We start from the raw sequence: 13,074 nt of genomic DNA, 5'->3' as shown, positions 1-13,074 counted from the left end.
CAAATTATAGATAAACACGACGGGACACATGTATCAATGTAGTGTACGTCATAAAAATGATTTACAGGGACAAAAAACGATAGCTCTTCTACAGAAGGAAGAAAACTATCTCTCTACTGCCACTTTGAGACGGCATTGGCCACAGACGGGTTTGTATTATATTTTACTTATGGGCGGAGGCAAGAGGCAGAATGAACATTAACTGCAATGAGAAATCCCAATGTGCCGGTCATTCATGAGACCAATTGGGGCATTTGGAAGACCACTGGTGACCTAACTTGATAACCTCAACTTGTTTCTGCTGTCCTGAGCACTTGTTAGAAAAGTAGTAGCACTGGGCCCACACGGATGATCCAGACAACGCCGCATTTCCAAATATACCTGGGGGTTAGACAATGCTTGGTAGTAGCCAGTCCCCCAGAGCTTGAGTCAATTTTTACAATGCAGTAGATAACAAAAGGAGTTTATTGAGTGTGACACCTCCATCTATCATATATATTTCCTACTCCTCTGCTGGGACACAATCTGTACCAACAATATCATTATTAATCCATCAGTTAGCTGTCTGCTGTCAATGTCCACTTGTGTTTGCCATACCTGCTCTGAATATGTACCCTTAAAGCATAGAGCCCCCTTTTTCTAGGGTCACTTTAATTTATCAGTTCAACCCTGAGAGGGGTGCTTTAGACCATCAGACTTTGACTGGCTATGTAACTACCTGTAGGAAGCACGTTCTTCTCATTTATCATGATCTATGAAGGTGACAATTCACATTAGATGAATTTGCTAATTTCAGTAAGAAAATCCAGACATCTAATAGGCATAGATTATCATAACTCTCTCCGGTAGTGTTTGGTAGGTTGTGTTTCAATATGCCCAGCCCTTTCATTCTTAAATGAGATAAACAGCAGCCAAAAGTGGCAGTGAAAGTGACTTATACTTGGCGAGCCCAATTGTTTTGCATGTGATGTAGGGAAAGTTCCCACTACCGCTTGTTGTTTCTGCTGGTTTATTTCATTATGAACTAGAATACTGGACACCCTAGGGAAGATTTTCTATGCCCCCTCTGGAAGATTTCTGGCAGAAATTACATCCCTGCCAGTTTGGTGGCTTTTCCGCCACCATGCCATTTTAGGTAGGAGATTGGGTGAAGAGCAGAAGAAGCAGGAAGCAGACAGGAGATGCCAAAGCCTTATTTACCATAGTCTCCACAAGTTGCCTGGACCAAACAGGTCTAAAGGGACTGGAGGAGGACCGATGGGTCTGAAAGTGGACAGAGAACTCTGGAGGAGAATAGAAGGTTCTAGAGGAGGACAGAAGGGTCTGGAGGAGACAGAGTTGTCTATAGGAGAGAGGGGTCTGGAGGAAGACAGAATGGTCTATAGGAGACAGAGGGGTTTAGAGTAGAGAGGAGTCTGGAGGAGGACAGAAAGGTCTAGAGGAACTTCGGGGTCTGGAGGAGGAAGACGGAGGCGTCTGAAGAATGAGGACAGAGGAGTCTGAAGGAGGAGGACCGATGGATCTGAAGGTGGACTGATGAGAGTGGAGGAAGACAGAAGGTTCTAGAGGAGGACATAGGGGTCTGGAGGAGACAGAGGTCCCTGTAGGAGAGAGGGGTCTTGAGGAGGACAGAAGGGTCTAGGGGAGACAGAGGTGTCTAGAGGATAGAGTGGTCTGGAGGAGGACTGAGGGGTCTGAATGAGGAGGAGAGAGGGGTCTGGAGGAAAACAGAGGAGCCTGGATGAGGATAGATGAGTATTGAGGAGAGAGAGGAGCAGCAAGAAAGACTTGAATACTAGGCTGAGCCCTGTGTACATGTATTTAGTGGATACAGAATGATAAGTTGTCAGCTGATCATACATCACTCCAGGCCTCAGGTCCTGGCTTCAGAGTGTGAACTGGCACTCCCTCCCTTCTATACATAAGTACAGAGTGCAGCCCCCTGCTGTCAGGGAGAGGCACTGCATAAAAAATATTCTGCTGCAGGGAGTCACATATGAATGTTTAGAGATTAATATTTATATGAAAAGCAGTCAAAGTCATGTAGTAAAGAGATAAACGCTGGGGAAAAGCATGAATTAATTAATTGAAATGGGCATTATATAGGTAAAATACTGAAATATGTAACAGTTCATTGGTAAGGGCACCGTATAAATAATATTAAGGATCACAGTGTAATTTTCTATATATGCAGGAACTCAACATGGTTTTACTATTTGGGGGGGGGGTGTTTGTAAGATGTGGGGGTAGATCTTTATTTAGGAGCAAAGTTTGGGACATTATTTTCCAGGTGACATTATACTGTAAGTGGTATTTTTAGTCCACAGTGTGGAGATTTGCTGCTGCAAAACTGAAGACATCAAGACAATTGCTGGAAAATTCTTTAGGAAGAAGTCATCTTGCAGTACTGGACCCAAGACATGTCACCTGTGAGATACTAGATCCCATTTCTGCCTGTGTAATGTTGTATCCATAATGTCCATGAAACAAGTCTTCCTTATGTATATGGTGTAATGACCCCGGGGCAATGATGTGGGGTTATTGTCTTCAGTAATTGTAGATGTTGTAATATAGTTATTAATTGGTAACATTGGAGTTAACTCTTACATCAGCATCAAGTTAGACTCAGCAGCTACAAACTAAATGACCACCAATGAGGAGAGGTGTCCAAGTCTATGAACACGGAATAATTATTGTACCATACAAGATATTACAGTATATACAAAGCCATTTTCCTCTAATTTTGTCCAGTTCTATTTTAGGCGGAGAGCAATACATCTTCCTGTGCCCTTTCTATGCGGCATGACACAGTAGGTCATAACCACATTACTCATGAAGCTCAATTGAATGACTAGATTACTTCTCAAAACAAGGGTCTCTTGTGTTCTGAGAATATCAAGGGTTAAGACAGATGCCCTTTGCAGCCCCCTTACCCATGTTTTATTGATACCTCTTCTCCTCAGCTTTGTGTAGCACTTTATTTTCTATACTTGATGTTCCTCATCTGCTCTGCTATAGCTGTGGTTCCCAACTTGACACTAAATGGCAATTGTGGGGACCAGTAAGCAAAGCAACATTTGACCTTGAACAACATAAATCCACATTTCACTATAACTGGTATTTTCCCAGGATCATAGCATATGCCACCCATTATTCCACAAAATGATCATTCACATACATGTTGCTTGAAGGAGTTGAGGGTCTACAGTTCATGGTTAAACATTCATTGTAAGGTGCATGGTGGGACAAGGAATTGTATCCCTGTTTAGGATATTCATTGTTGACCAAGCTTCTTCTAAAAAATCTGTTCAGCAACAAACATTTAATTACAAGTTACAGTAAGAAGCAATGAAAGGAACACATCTATAGGAGATCAAACACAAGAATGTTGAAGATACATGAAGACAAGACCAAAAAGCCACAGGTGCCGAGGTGTTAGAGGACGGTAGGTTTTACCTTATTTTATAGAACCAGTTGACTGGTCTCGGATTATTGGTAAAGACGTGCATACCTCTACTATGTTGATCACATATATGTATAATCTTAGTGCCTACCAGACTTGGTAATGCCAAGCCATTAATATGAATGGCACCCAATGGACCCTACTGACTATATAAATGGATCCACCATTTTTCCATGTTAGAACATGTTACATGCTAGTTATCTTGTCTAGCATTTTAACAGAACAAGCAATGGGAAAAATGTTCCAACCATATAAGACTTATACAATATTCATCAATATAACCTAAATCTTCTACTGAACAAAGATCCAATTATGTGGGTATCATCCACATGTCATGTGTACCCACACCAATATCACAGAAATGTGGCTCCTATTCCTATTGAAACTGCCTGCTATTTGGACTTTGTATTATATAAGCAAAAAGCCAAAACACTGTAAATATAAAAATATGCAATCTTTATTAAATATATATTAAGAAGTACATATGAGGACCCGCACCTATCTCAGGAACTAGGTCCTCTGACCCTCCCAGCCGGCCAAACTGAGAGTTTGTAGCGCTTCTGCAGACACTTTCCATTCAACTATATAGGAGTAATGAAGATAGGGGAGATCATATGCCTGGTTCTCCCATAGATGTGAAGTGAGAGTGGTCGGACATGAGAGGCACACTCGTGGATTTGAGGACTCTGATCCCAAGATAGGTACAGTTCCCGGGGATGGGACCTGTGTGTGAATGAACTATTCATGATGTATCCTGTGCAAATTTAATAAATAATGCAGATGGGATAGCCCCTTAATACCTACAGACCTCTAACCAGGGGGGCATATGCTCTTGTCTTCTTTAGATTATACTTAATCTGATCTTCATTAGTAAACTTCTGGAAATGCAGAAAACTAGTATACAAGCTGTGATAAATCCCTCACCTCCATTGACTCTAAATGGTGTTGTCTACCAGACACATTAATAACTCCCATTACAGAATTAACAAGAATTCACATAATAAAGACATTGCACATTGAAATGTAAGAAATAAAACCCCAAATGACATTCAATAAACTCTTAGCCTCATTACATTGATCCACTTTCATACTTCAATGATTATCCGTCTGCAGGTCAATTTCCTAAGTACCAGGTTTATGAAATATTCATAGAAGCAATGTGACTGGAAGTTCTGTGGTTGTTAGAAAAGTTCCATCTGAAGAATTTATCTCCCACTCCACTTCAGTAAGTATAGAAAAGTAATAATAATAAAGGTCATTTGCCTTTTTTTAAGTAAAAGTTTAGAAATACCTTGAAAATTGTTCTTCTTTAATAACCTTGCAGTTGAGCACATTTACCCATAACTCCAACCATGATAATGCATGTAGAGCCTCACACAGTGTTGGGATTTTCCTTATTCTCCCGAAACAGTTTTTTAAGGAATTCAAAGGTTTGGTCAGATGTAATAAAAGTTTACCAGGGTAAGTAGAGTCCCCTCATAGGGTCAACCAGACTGTACTTCCCTTAGTAAACTTCCCCTTCTGCCTGATGCAGTTGTGTATGACCTATAAGCAGCGGCTTGTGATGTCCCATGTCCTACAGACTTCTGGCAGTTAGGGGGCAATACGCTCATTACTATTAAGGACAGCCTCGTGACTATTCACCCAGAGGTAGGGGAGTGGTGTTCATGGAGGGGTGTACATACCATAATCAGTGCACTGCCACCCGATTTGCTGGAGTTGGGGCACATTTACTTACCCCAACGCTGGAGTTCACCGAAAGTGCATTGTCCGAGGATAATGCACTGTGCCGCAATTCACTAAGATCATGCGCCCGATATCCTGCATGTGTCGCTTCCCCGCTCAGGTCCGACAGAGTTCACCATCTTTTAAGTGCTGCATGTAGGAGCTTGAGCTCGCAACACCATTTGAAAGTGAAATCCCGCGCTCAGTCCGAATCAGTCGCATCATCCGACCACATGCCCCCTAAATTGTGCCGCATGGAAACCAGCGCAGCTGCGCCAAAAAAAGGATCACATGCACCAAAATCCCAGTGCAGACACCTGTTAAATACCTGTCCAAGCCATGCAATCCCCAAAATAGGCGCACAGTCTAACAAAAGTGTGCAACGCGACCCTTAGTAAATGATCCCAAGGCGTTCTAGACAAGAGTGAATCAGAGCAACAACTAGTGTTCTAGAGATTTCCATTGTAAGAAATGGTCGGATTCTAGAAATGTTATTAAGGTGCATCCGGCAAGAGAGAGCATGTGATTGAATATACTGTGCAAAGGAGAGGTCCAAGTCCAGCACAACCCCAAGACACCGGGCCTGCTGCCTCAGAGTTATGGTTACATCACAAACAGAAATGAATAGATCACTATTTGGTCGGTAAGTAGACGGTGGAAAGATAAGAAGTTTCACTTTGGAAAGATTAAGTTTCAAGAAGAGAGGGACATGATGTTAGTGACAGCAGAGAAACAGTCACTGGTGGTCGTCAGTAAGGAAAGGGTGATATTACGTGTAGAAGTGTATGGTTGGGTATCATCAGCATAAAGATGAAAACCAAATCTGCTGATCGTGTCTCCGAGGGACTCAAACAGACATATTAACACATTGTTAACACACTTGTTAACACAGTGTTACCGTAAGCCTTAACAGTGTGTTTGCATTGCGTTTTGTAAACTCAAATGTTAACAGTAATTAGGCAAGTCACCTCTCCTCAGCTGTTGTAATGTGTTTCAAAACGCAATGAAAACCGGTGTATATGCTGTATATGTGTGTCTATGTTGTCTATACTGGATTTGTCTATTTACGGTATATTCTGTATATGAGTATATATGTTGTATATTAAGGATGCATGTGTATATATGCTGTATATCTGTGTGCATGTGTTTGTATGTTGTATATACTGGATGTGTGCATATATACTGTATATATGTGTGTATGTTGTATATACTGGATGTGTGTATATATGCTGTATATGTGTGTATGTTGTATAAACTGGATGCATGTATATATGCTGTATATCTGTGTATATGTGTGTGTATGTTGTATATACTGGATATGTGTGTATATATGCTTTATATATGTGTGTATGTTGTATATACTGCATGTGTATATATATGCTGTATATGTGTGTGTATGTTGTATATACTGGATGCATGTATATATGTTGTATATCTGTGTATATGTGTGTGTATGTTGTATGTACTGGATGCATGTATATATGCTGTATATCTGTGTATATGTGTGTGTATGTTGTATATACTGGATATGTGTGTATATATGCTTTATATATGTGTATATGTTGTATATACTGCATGTGTGTATATATACTGTATATGTGTGTGTATGATGTATATACTGGATGCATGTATATATGTTGTATATCTGTGTATATGGGTGTGTGTTGTATATACTGGATATGTGTGTATATATGCTGTATATACTGTATGTGGTATGTTGTATATACTGCATGTGTGTATATATGCTGTATATCTGTGTGTTTGTTGTGTATTATGGATGTGTGTGATGATGCCTATATATTGTATGAATGTGTGTATATGCTATATGTATGTGCAGTATTTGCACATATGGTGTGAATATGCCCTGTGTCTAAGTACATGATGTATATTTACTATATATGTGTATATAATGTGTATATGCTACACAGTATTTTTGCAAATTTGTTGTGTACATACTGTATGTGTGTATATGATGTGTATATACGTATATGTGTATTAATGTGTAGACACGTGTATGTGTATGAGCATATAAATGATTGCGATTGTGTAAACCTGCTTGTACAAATATGTATGTATTTTTTAAAGGGGAAGGGGCCCCATTCAAAGGTCTGCTATAGGGCCCAGTCTCTGCTGGTTATGCCCCTGCTTAAAATATAAATATGTTATGACTAAAATAACCTTCCATTAAAGGCATTCAATTGTATGAAAGGTCATTATTGCCCACACAGGTAAGGAGTGTAACCACAGTTTTGTTATCTGTATAAGAGCTGAATATATTTACTGTAAACACCCGCATTGTACATTTTTCCTACACAGAACAATATGATAATAGGCTGTGGATTAAACTGAAGTTTGGATGTATACACTGAAGAACATAAATACAGACGGTCCCCTACTTAAGAACAGCCGACTTACAGACGACCCCTAGTTACAAACAGACCTCAGGTAATTGTTAATTTACTGTACTTTAGCCTAAGTTAGCCTAAATACAAATCAGTTATCACGGGTGTCTGCAATGCAGCTTTATTGTTAATCCTGGTTCTTATGGAATCCAACATTTTTAAAATCCAATTGTCACAGAGACCAAAAAATATTTGGCTGGGGCTACAATTATAAAATATACAGTTCTGACTTACATACAAATTCAACTTAAGATTAAACCTATCTTGTACGTAACCCGGGTACTGCCTATACTGCTCTGCAATGGCTGAACTCTTCCTTACATTATCCCAATCCTTAGAAAGCAATAGTAAAGAGCTCTATGTTACATTGTAAATGGGTGTTACACATTTTACAAATCATTTAGACCAAAAATTTGTCACTATATCGAGTTCTTTATATGCTTCAGAAATCGACACTAGTCAAGAGCATAAATCCAAATGTCCCCCCAGAGAGCAGCTTCGTGAACGAGCTTTAGACATCATAGTCTTAATGATAACAGTTATACGTATGTCATTAACAGACAAAGGAACAAGCACAAGAGTTACAAGAAAGATACTCCAAAACTATACACAGGGAATTCATGTATCTAATACACAGTCAGAAGCAACAATTCAAAAAGTCAATGAAGGCCTTCTACACCTACTGGGCCAATGTTTTAAAGGAAACCTACCACTTGGGATAGGGCTTAATAGCTGGACATGCCGTGCACCAGCTCAGGGTGAGCTGGAGCCGGCACTTATCTCCGTTATGTTTTTAAATAGTTTTAAAGTGTTTTAACAGTTTATTAATGTTTATATCCTTACTAGCTTTCCCCGGGGTCCGCGCTACCACTTCCTATTCAGATGCACGCACGGTCGCGCGCATGGTGCGCCGAGCGCGGACCCTTGTGCGGAAAAGCCAGTAAGGATATAAACATTAATAAACTGTTAAAACACTTTAAAACTGTTTAAAAACATAACGGAGATAAGCGCCGACACCAGCTCACCCTGATCTGGTGCACGGCATGTCCAGCTATTATGCCCTTCCCAAGTGGTAGGTTTCCTTTAACAATTGCAATAATAAGGAGCTAAAAATACTTCCCGAATAGTTTTTTGTTAAAGGTCTACATCAACATCTGCAAAGAGTTTGTATGTTCTCTCTGTGTTTGCGTGGGTTTCCTCCGGGACCTCTGCTTTCCTCTCACACTCCAAAACATATTGTTAGGTTGAATAGATTGTGAGCCCCATTGGGGACAGGGACTGATTTGGTAAGCTCTGTGCAGCACTGCTTAATCTGTGTGCGCTATATAAATAAAGAATTATTATTATTATAAAGGGGTATTCCCGGGAATATGAATTTCTGATGGAAACTATGAGTCCCATGATCCTTTAGTTCTCATCAACACCCCTCCCTCTTATGCTCTGCTTCCAGTGATGATGTAACAGACTGTACTGCTCTGTTACCATAGTAATGATGTGTAACTGCCATCACTGCACATTACCTCACTGACATCTCACCACAACACCGGTAATACTGGATGTACTGCAACCAACCGACATAGTAATGATCACATGACCTGCCCAGGCAGCTGCAGGACATGTGATGTGAACATGTGACTAGTGGCCATCTTCTGTCCCGTGTCTGTTCTGCGAGGGTCGGAAATCAAGGTACTGATTATAGGGCCAGTTGCATTTTAATTCTTAATTAAATTGTATGTCTATTGTTCCATAGGACTGTTTGTTCTTTGTAATGTAATATTATATCTGTATATGTCCCCTATGATTTGTTATGGAATTTTATGGCGCTATATAAATAAAGATTATTATTATTATTATTATTATGTCAGCGGCATTTTTCTGTTAAGGGGAGCAAAATTTTAAACTAATTACATATAAGCTTCTATTTTAAGGACCCATGTTAATATGAATTATGCTGATTCCTGGAATACCCCTTTAAATATTTTGCTCCTTGTGCTGAGTAATCTGTCAGAGTAGCAGCATGACATCTTATGTGTTTTCACCTGGTTGGTTGGAAACTATTACTTTAGCTGATTTTTGGTCAGTGGAATCAGAAGTAAGCTTAAATGAGTGTTTGTAACCTCTTAGGAGAACACAGAGAAGACAATGGGGAGAGTTTATCACATGCTGGTGCATCATCACGCCGACCCCCTGCGATATCCGGCATGCTGTTGTACAAATCTACGTTGATGAGCCCAACATCCTAAGCACCATATCAGATTATGGCCGGTCTTCTCTATCATTTTTATATGGCTTCCCTCCTTCAAAAATACAGTAGAAAAGTTGAAATATTGATCACAGTATAGAAACACCTCTAGAAACATTTCCTAGTACTGTGTGTTTAATTAGAAAAAGGAAACCACAACTAGAAATGAGGTAAACCATGTGTGTGGTATGTTTTTGTTTTAGAGCAGTTGTGTGGCTCGTGTGTAAATTTGGCATAAGAGTATTGATGAGCGGACCCGTTGAAATTTGGTTTTGGCCAAGCCTGAAGTGTAACCCCTTCAAGACCAAGTTTTTCGGTTTTATCGCGTCCCAGTTTTGCGCTCCTCTCCTTCCACAATCCATAACTTTTTGGTTTTTTTTAGTTTAGAACATTATATGTTGGCTTGTTATACGCAAATTCTGAAGATGATGGAATTTGCAAAAAAAACACAGTTGTGCCATATTCTGATGGCCTTTATTTGTACATCTTTCAAAGTGTGGTCAAAACACCTCTCTGTTACTCTTTGGATCAGTACGATATGATACCAAAGTGCAGTGATACCAAATTTATACAGTTTAGTTATCTCTTAATAACTTTAAAAATGCCTTGCATCGCCATACCCTTGCACCCGTAAGTTTTTCATACTTCAGTGTACAGAGAAGTGTAAGGTGTCATTGTTTGTCGGATGGGATGGAGCTTTCAATTTGAAAACTGTACAACCTTTCGATCACTTTTTATTAAAATTTTTATTGGAAACAAGATGATGATTTGGACATTTAGGCTCTATTTTCTGTTACGGGGGTTCAATGCTGAAATAATTATTTTTTATATTTGAATAAAGCCAACATTTTGGGAGGTGGGGATACCTAACATGTTTAGGATTTTTTTTCATACTTTTAAAAACTTTTACATTTTTTTTACTATTATTTCAGTCCCCCTAGGGTACTAGAATCCTGGAAGGGGGGGGCACTTATACAATATACTGCAATACAACTATTGCAATATATTGTAGATTTACTGTTCACAGAGTACACCGACTGCTATCTAAAGATGGCGCCTCCCTGAAGCATATCTGTTAGGTGTTAGTTCCCGGCAGATGTCAGCTGTGTAATACTGTGCTTCATCTGTGAGCCCTGTCCATACTCCCCTTCACGGCTACCCAATGTATATATTTAGGATGAGCGCCTGGCAAAGTCACCAGTGGCATTTAAATTACCCATGGCTGGACGTGCAGCCATTAACCTGCTTAACCTGACATTTTGCGAAGTGTCGTCATTCTCGATGACATCATTGGGTAACAATGGTCCTCCCAAAAATGGTGGCACGCTGCGCACCCTGGCAACTTTGCTAGTGGAATTTAAAGAGTTAACCCCCGCGATCACTGCCAGCACTGATCGTGGGTGTTGACTATCAGGGGGGATTGAGACGAACTTTGCGTTTCAGATCCTCTTAACAATACCTAAGAGACATATAGTCATTTGATATTCCAAAGGTCATGACACTTCTTACATGATAGTGTCCCTATGACATTACTGATAAGTCAGCTGCAGTATAACGACGATAGAACAATTAGGAAACAATTCATCTAATAACACATAGTAATAAATATGTTACTCTACTGAGATGACTATACCATCTATTGCATTAATTGATAAATAAAAGCTGAAACATTTGTATGATTTTTGTCTTTTTTGGTAGTTCTGTAGTACATATAAACATGAATACACAAGTTGTTTTAAAATGACATGATAGGTGCCACCACTCTAGTAATGTTTTGTCTATGGTCATAATAATGTCAATGAACACAGCACACCCATAGATTCTGTATTGTACTCTGACCTCTATACTGCACACAATACTTGGCAGATCGCAAGTCCCCAAGTGTAGTCATCATATACAGATAATAAGAAGCTTCTGATCCTGTCCTGCAATTTAACATGAACACAACATCGACACTACAGATCCCCTTTAAGAATCTACCTGTACAATACAGTAACTTTAGCCTCACCCCATGCTATTTACCTGTTATTATGCTCTTAATGTCCTCGGGTAGCAGTTGAGTCATTGTGAATGGCTAGTTAATGCTTGTACAAAGCGAAATTTCAACACTGTATTTCTGGCTATAAGGCTGCTCGATTTTACACTGTGCATGAAAACAGGGAAGTAAAATACAGAGAGGAAGAAAGAAAAGGCTACTTTGTGTTTGCAGAGTTTAAGGAAGTGAATGGACAAATCAGCCGGTCTGTCCTCACCTCCTCCCCCCAAGCCAAAAGCACGTAATTGTGTAATGAATTACTGAAAGCTTTTTTTTTTTGCTTTATATTAAATGTGATCATGAGTATTAGTCAGTCATTTCAGCTATTAATATATAGTGCCCTGTACTGTGTGTGATGCAATGGGAGGCAGAAAATTTGCCTAGAAAATGAACTTTTTCCCCCAAAACATATTTTAACTTCATTGCAGGCCTGCCTTAAAAGGAGCAGCTAACATCGTTTCAGTGATTGTGCCATTAACACAGGTGTGGGTGTTGATGAGGGCAGGACTGGAGATCAATCTGTCATGATTAAGTAAGAATTACACCACTGGGCACTTTAAAAGGAGGCTGGCGCTTGGCACCATTGTTTATGTTCTGTTAACCATGGTTATCTCTAAAGAAACATGTGCAGTCATCATTGCAACTGCACAAAACTGGCCTAACAGGGAAGAGTATCGCAGCTAAATGGCTTGCACCTCAGTCAACAATCTATCGCTTCATCAAGGAATTCAAGGAGAGGGGTTCATTGTTGCCAAAAAGGTTTCAGGGCGCCCAAGAAGGACCAGCAACACTCTTGGAGCAAGGCCTGGTGTCAACGAGGGCAGCAAAGAAGCCACTTCTCTCCAGAAAAAACATCAGGGACAGACTGATTATTCTACCAAAGGTACAGGGAGTGGACTGTTGAGGACTGGGGTAAAGTCATTTTCTCTGATGAATTCCCTTTCCGATAGTTTGGAACATCTAGAAAACAGCTTGTTCGGAGAAGACAAGGTGAGCGATACCTCCAGTCTTCTCTCATGCCAACTGTAAAGCATCCTGCAATTATTCATGTGTGGGGCGGCTTCTCAGCCAAGGGAATCGGCTCTCTCACAGTCTTGCCTAAAACCACATCCATGAATAAAGAATGGTACCAGAATGTCCTCCAAGAGCAACTTCTCCCAACCGTCCAAGAGCAGTTTGGTGATCAACAATGCCTTTTCCAGCATGA

The 13,074-nt window shown here is 40.0% G+C and overlaps 1 protein-coding gene across 1 annotated transcript in view; it reads right to left on the bottom strand.

The window, feature by feature from the left end:
- SKAP2 (src kinase associated phosphoprotein 2) overlaps positions 1 to 12,030 on the bottom strand; it is a 172,402-nt gene extending 160,372 nt beyond the window's left edge. Inside the window, exon 1 of the mRNA XM_072153735.1 lies at positions 11,855 to 12,030. Coding sequence (XP_072009836.1) covers positions 11,855 to 11,897 — 43 coding nt within the window. The 5' untranslated portion in view covers positions 11,898 to 12,030. The remainder of the gene's footprint in view (positions 1 to 11,854) is intronic.
- Positions 12,031 to 13,074: the final 1,044 nt, after the last annotated feature.

Source organism: Engystomops pustulosus, chromosome 5 (genome assembly GCF_040894005.1).
Source record: "Engystomops pustulosus chromosome 5, aEngPut4.maternal, whole genome shotgun sequence".
Classification (NCBI taxonomy): Eukaryota; Metazoa; Chordata; class Amphibia; order Anura; family Leptodactylidae; genus Engystomops; species Engystomops pustulosus.
Note: the sequence above shows the minus strand (reverse complement) of the source record. Positions and strands in the feature narration are given on the sequence as shown.